We start from the raw sequence: 6000 nt of genomic DNA, 5'->3' as shown, positions 1-6000 counted from the left end.
GGAGGAGAGAAGGGGAAAAAGAAATGGAAGGAAGAAATGGAGGTGGAGGAGGAGGAGGAGGAGGAGGTGAATGAGAGGAAAAGGTGGAGAGAAGAGGTGGAAGAAGGGGGAAGGAAGGAAAGGAGGAGAGAGGGAGGGGAGTGAAAATAATAATAATAATAATAATAATAATAATAATAATAATAATAATAATAATAATAATAATAATAATAATAATAAAGTTTCGACAGGCAATTATTCACCACGCACGTGTAAGCTTTGACAGTACACACACACACACACACACACACACACACACACACACACACACACACACACATCTGTCACCGGGAGAGATAAATCACGCCAAAAGCAATGAATGAATGAATAAAAATAAATCACAAAAACGCAATAAATCAAATACAATAGAATAAATAAATAAAATATATTCTCTTTTCGTTTTCGGCCGTGATGGAGGGATTAATCTCTCTCTCTCTCTCTCTCTCTCTCTCTCTCTCTCTCTCTCTCTCTCTCTCTCTCTCTAAATACCTCTACTTTCCTCTCTTCCTCCCTCCCTTTCCCTCCCTCTCCTTTACCAATATGCCCAAGTGGAGGAAAGGGGAGGATAGGGGAGGGAAGCGGGAGGAGGGGGAGGGGAAGAGGAGGAAAGGGGGAAGGAAGAGGAGAGGAGGAAAGGGGGAAGGAAGAGGAGGAGAGGAGGTAAGGGGAAGGGAATGGAAGTCAAGGGAAGGGAAGAGGGAGGGGAAAGAAGGGAAGGGGAAGAGGGGGTTAGCATCAGCACCCCCTACCCCCCTTTACCCCCCCCCCTCGAGTCCTTTTCTTTCCACTACAGGGCAGCAGCCAAGGGCGACGAATATTTATACAATGCTAGACGTGGAGGTGGAAGGTGGCGGAGGTGAGGTGGAGGTAGTGGTGATGTGGAGGAAGTGGAGGTGGTGGTGGTGGTCCAAGTCTCTCTCTCCTATCCTCTGCTTTTTTTATGTGGAAGAGGTGGGTGAGGAGGGAAGAGATAGATGGATAGGGAGGGGGAAAGGTGGATGAGAAGGGAGAGGGAGACGGAGGGAAAGAAGTGGAGGAAGGAAGGAAAATATGGAAGAGGGAAGAGATGGAGGTGAGAAGAGGTAGAATAGGGAAGAGGTGGAGGAGGGGAGAAGACGTAGAGGAGGAAAGAGGTAGATGGGAAAAAAATAGAAATGGAAAAGGAGGTGAAGTGGAGGAAAAGAGGTGGAAGAGGGAAAGAGAAAGAGGGGAAGAGAAGAGAAGAAGGAGGAGAAAGCGAAAGGAGAGAGAGAGAAGAATCAGGAGAAAGCTGGATAAATTGAATGAAATCGTAGTAGATGTAGCAGCAGTAGTAGTAGTAGTAGTAGAGGTAGTAGTAGTAGTAGTAGTAGTAGTAGATGTAGCAGTAGTAGTAGTAGTAGTAGTAGTAGTAGTAGCCGCGTTAGTAGCGTCAGAAATAGTAAGCACGTGGCATTTTCTGGGAATTGCGTTAAATTTGGACACACGCACATACGAACATACGCATTTACGCCGATGATGACGATGATGATAACAACAACAACAACAACAACAATAATAATAATAATAATAATAATAATAATAATAATAATAATAATAATACGAAGTCACTACAAACATTACTTCTACTACTACTACTACTACTACTACTACTACAGTGACCATACATCCTCCCCTCTTCTCCTCCTCCCCCTCTCCCCCTCCTCTTCACTTATTTACTCTCCTCCTCCTCCTCCTCCTCCTTCTTCAATCCCTTTTTTTTCCTTCTCATCCCTCTCCTTACCCTAAATTTTACGCCCCCCCCTCCCCCTTCCTTCCCCTTTCCCTCCTCTCCCTCTTCTCCTTACCCTACATTCTCCTCTCCCTTTCATTTTCTTTACGCTTTACTCTCTCTCTCTCTCTCTCTCTCTCTCTTCGTCCTCGTCTTTGCCCTCCACTTTTTTATCCTCTTTTTCCTCCTCCTCCTCCTCCTCCTCCTCCTCCTCCTCTCAGAAGTCGAAACAGTCTGCTTATTTCTGCTTCTTTAGTAAACATGAGAGGGAAAGAGAGAAGGAAAAGAGGAGGGAGGGGGAGGAGGAGGAAAGGGGGGGAAAGGGGAGGAAAGAGGTGGGCATAGGAGGGGAGGAAAAGAGAAGCAGTAGGCACCATCACCCCCCTTTTCCTCCTCCTCCTCCTCCTCCTCCTCCTCCTCCCCCATCACGCCACCGTCACCCCTTCCCCCCACCCCTCCCCTCCCCCTCAATACAGTCTTGTTCTTGGCACTCAGTTATGAAGGGGTTCCTCCACCAACCCCTCCCCCCCGGCACCCCTCCCCTCTCCCCCCTTCCCCCCCTTTCCCCTCACACAAACCTTCCACAACACACTGTTTGGCCCTCCCCTCCCCGCGGCTGGGGGAGGGGAGGAGGAATGGGACTCCCTCCCCTCCCCCACCCCCCTAAATCCCCTCCGCTCAACATATGCTCGCCAGAAAATCTAAGGAAACTTTCTCTCTCTCTCTCTCTCTCTCTCTCTCTCTCTCTCGCCGCCCGTCGTGACCCCCCGCCGCTCTTCGCCGCCCCCAGCAGGCGAGGCGGGTGCGTGATGCCCCCCTCTCCCCTCCTTCCGTTCCTGCCGCGGGTGTCGGGGCTTCGGGCTTACCTGTGCAGTTAGGGCAGCGCGGGGCCTGGCGCGGCGGTGACGGGTGACGCGGCGGCGGGGGCGGCGGTGGAGGAGGGGACGTCGGCGGCGGCGGCGGCGGCGGCGGGGACGCTGGGGTGTCTAGCATGACGGGCATCCTCACGCGTGCCCCCTCTCGCCCCTCTTCTCATGACACCGCCGCCGCCCCCGCGCGCCCTCCCGCCCCACGTCCACGGCCGCCCTGCGATGCCTTGCCTGCAGCCCCCAGCATGGGCGCCGCGAGCCTCGCTAATCCTCGGGCGGGCTCACCCGGGGCACTCAAGGAGCGGGGCACTGATCCGTGTGGCACTGGGGGCGCGCAACACTAGTGGGTGCCTGGCCGCGGGGCACTGGGTCCGCGGGGAAGTAAGGGCGCGGGCACGGTGCCGTCAGTGTGCACTGAGTCGTGGGTCACTCCGCCGCGTGGCACTGGGGCTCGGTGCTGCGGTGCGCGGGGCCGAGGGGTGGCGGGCACTGGTGCCGGCGGCGTGGCCGGGGCCTGGCACACCTGCGGGGCTGGCGGGGCGAGTGACCGTGACACTAGCGGGGCTAGGCCGGCCGTCACGCGTGTCGGGGAGGGCGGTGCGGGGCGGGCCGGGGCGCCGCGTGTAGCAGCAGCAGCAACAGCAGCAGCAGCCTGGGGCAACGCGGGGCGGGCGTGGGCCGTGATCAGCGTGGAGGCCCCGCGGGAGGGGGGGCGTCATCCCTCGCCTGCAGCAGCAACATTAATCGTCAGCTCTCCGTCAGGCGTACCTCCGTGCGCCTCGCTGCCTCGCTCGCCGCCTCACGCCCGTCCGTGCCGCAGGGGGACGCCGCGCCCCAGAGCCAGGGCAGAGCCGGAACTGTGGCAGCGAGGGGGCCACCTCGGCCCCTGACGGCCCGGGCACCGTGCCAGCGCGCCCCCCGCCCCCGGCGCCCTAACCCGGCACCCCCCACGACCTGCACGCCGCTCGGCCCCTCTCCGCCCCGCCCCCCGTCCCCCGCCCGCTGCTGCCCTCGCCCCCAAACAAATGCCCGCCTCCACCGGCCCCCTCACGCCTCCACCTTCACCGCCACACCGCAGCTTCCTGCACCAACACCTCCTCCACTACACCCACGGCACCTCACGCTACACCTCCAACACCCTCCACGATACACCCCCAACACTCTCTACGATACACCCACAACACCCTCGACCTCACCCACAACACAACCCCCCAGCACGCCCTACACTTTCCACGTACCTCACGTACACACCCCAAATACACCTCCACCCCCCCCCCACCACCACCACCACCTTCAACAACGACAAGAACACCTTTTACACCCCAAACCCACGCTTTTCCTCTCCCCAGGGTCTCTCTCTCTCTCTCTCTCTCTCTCTCTCTCTCTCTCTCTCTCTCTCTCTCTCTCTCTTTGGTGGCACTTAATTGCAAAGTTGAGGAAGCGACAGCCAAGAATGCCTCCACCACCACCACCACCTCCACCATCACCATCACCTCCACCACCACCACCACCATCTTCACCTCCACTCTCTTCTACCATGACCACCACCACCATCTCTTCAACACCATGCACTATCATCACCATCACCACCATCACGTATTTAGTGTGTGTGTGTGTGTGTGTGTGTGTGTGTGTGTGTGTGTGAGAGAGAGAGAGAGAGAGAGAGAGAGAGAGAGAGAGAGAGAGAGAGAGAGAGAGAGAGAGAACGGCGGTGTACGGTGCATCAAAGAAGTTATGATTGGGCACGTGGGACATGTGTGAACGAGCACGTACACACACACACACACACACACACACACACACACACACACACACACACACAGCAGGAAGCACCCCAGTGACGCACATACAAGATGACGCTTCTTACCCCTCTTACGACACACACACACACACACACACACACACACACACACACACACGCAATAACACGGAGTGGCGCTTGCTTGCCTTTTTTTCATACCTCTCTCTCTCTCTCTCTCTCTCTCTCTCTCTCTCTCTCTCTCTTCTCGCCGGTTGTCAGACTGGGAGGGGGCTGAATGAGGTGGTCTGGGGTCTGGCAGGGTGCATGCAGGATATAGGGAACATGGAGGAAGGGGGGGCAGGGGAAGGCAGGGGGCATGAATAAAAACAATGGGGGGGGGGCAAAGGGGGGCATAGATCTAACTACATAACAGGGGAGAGGAGGGGAGGAGAGGGGAAGGGGGACATTCAGAAAACAGGGGAACGAGGAGGGGAGGGTAGGGGAAGGGGGACATTCAGAAAACAGGGGAACGAGGGGGGGGGGGTGGAGGGAGTAGAGGACAGTGGCGGGGGTATGTTATTAGGGGTTTCACAGGGGCAAAGACGATATGGGGGACGGGGTGACAGGGGGGAGGGGGTACTTTAAACAGGGGAAAGGAGAGTAATAGACAGAGGGTAAGGGACAGGGGGAGGTGGCAGGGGTTCAAGCATGCAAGGGGAAAGGGGGGGGGGGGGAGAGACAGGGAGAGGGAGAGGGAGAGGGGGAGGGGTAGAAGCAGACAGGGAAAGGTTGGGGAGAGGGGAGACAAGAAACAGAAGAAACAGACAGAAGGATAAAGAGATTAGAGAGAGAGAGGAAGAGAGAGAGAGGAAGAGATAAGGAGATGGACAGGGGTTGAATACAGGGACAGGGGACACTAAGAAACAGGGTAAGAGACAGAGAGATAGGCAGGGGTAGAAGGATAGAGGTGGACAGGAGGGTACTACAGACAGGGGAAGGGACAGGGGAGAGGGGGTGCTAGAAACAGAGGAAGATACAGTAAAACCGGCAGGGGTTAAATACAGGGGAGGGGAGGGTACTTGACAGGGGAAGGGGTGAAGGGCTGTTAATTTGGCTGCATCATGATATAGGGCAAGGAGGAAGGGTGGCGTACAGGGACACGGGCAGGGTTGGAGAAGGGTGGACCAGCTGGCAGGGTACATCAGGATAGACGGTAGGGTGATGATGGGACAAGGCTGATTGGCTGACTGACTGAATGACTGACAAACTGAGTGACTGATTGGGTGGATGAGTGAGTGACTGACTGACTGACTGACTGACTGACTGCCTAACTAACTGGCTGACTGACTGACTAACTGAATGACGGACTAATTTACTAGCTGGCTAACTGACTGACTGGCTGACTGACTGAATGGCTGGCTTACTGACTGATTAACTGGCTGACTGACTGACTAACCGAATGACTGACTAATTTACTGGGTGGCTAACTGACCTGCAGATTGACTGACTGACTGACTAACTGACTTACTAACTGACTTACTGGCTGGTTAACTGACCTGCAAATTGACTGACTGGCTGACTGGCTTACTGACTGATTGAAT

At 55.8% G+C, this 6000-nt stretch overlaps 1 protein-coding gene across 2 annotated transcripts in view; it reads right to left on the bottom strand.

Annotated features, from left to right (window-relative positions):
- The window catches only part of LOC127008300 (myocardin-related transcription factor B-like), an 81311-nt gene that overhangs the window by 67522 nt on the left and 7789 nt on the right, over window positions 1–6000 (bottom strand). Inside the window, exon 1 of one of the 2 annotated variants that reach the window (XM_050880136.1) lies at window positions 2656–3312. The exons of the other annotated variant lie outside the window; for it this stretch is intronic. Within the exon in view, the coding sequence (XP_050736093.1) occupies window positions 2656–2791 (136 nt within the window). The 5' untranslated portion in view covers window positions 2792–3312. Of the gene's footprint in view, window positions 1–2655; window positions 3313–6000 lie in introns of those variants that run through there. 2 annotated transcript variants of the gene reach the window in all.

This window comes from Eriocheir sinensis, chromosome 37 (genome assembly GCF_024679095.1).
Source record: "Eriocheir sinensis breed Jianghai 21 chromosome 37, ASM2467909v1, whole genome shotgun sequence".
Taxonomy (NCBI): Eukaryota; Metazoa; Arthropoda; class Malacostraca; order Decapoda; family Varunidae; genus Eriocheir; species Eriocheir sinensis.
The sequence above is the reverse complement of the archived record's forward strand: the minus strand, read 5'-3'. Positions and strand labels throughout refer to the sequence as shown.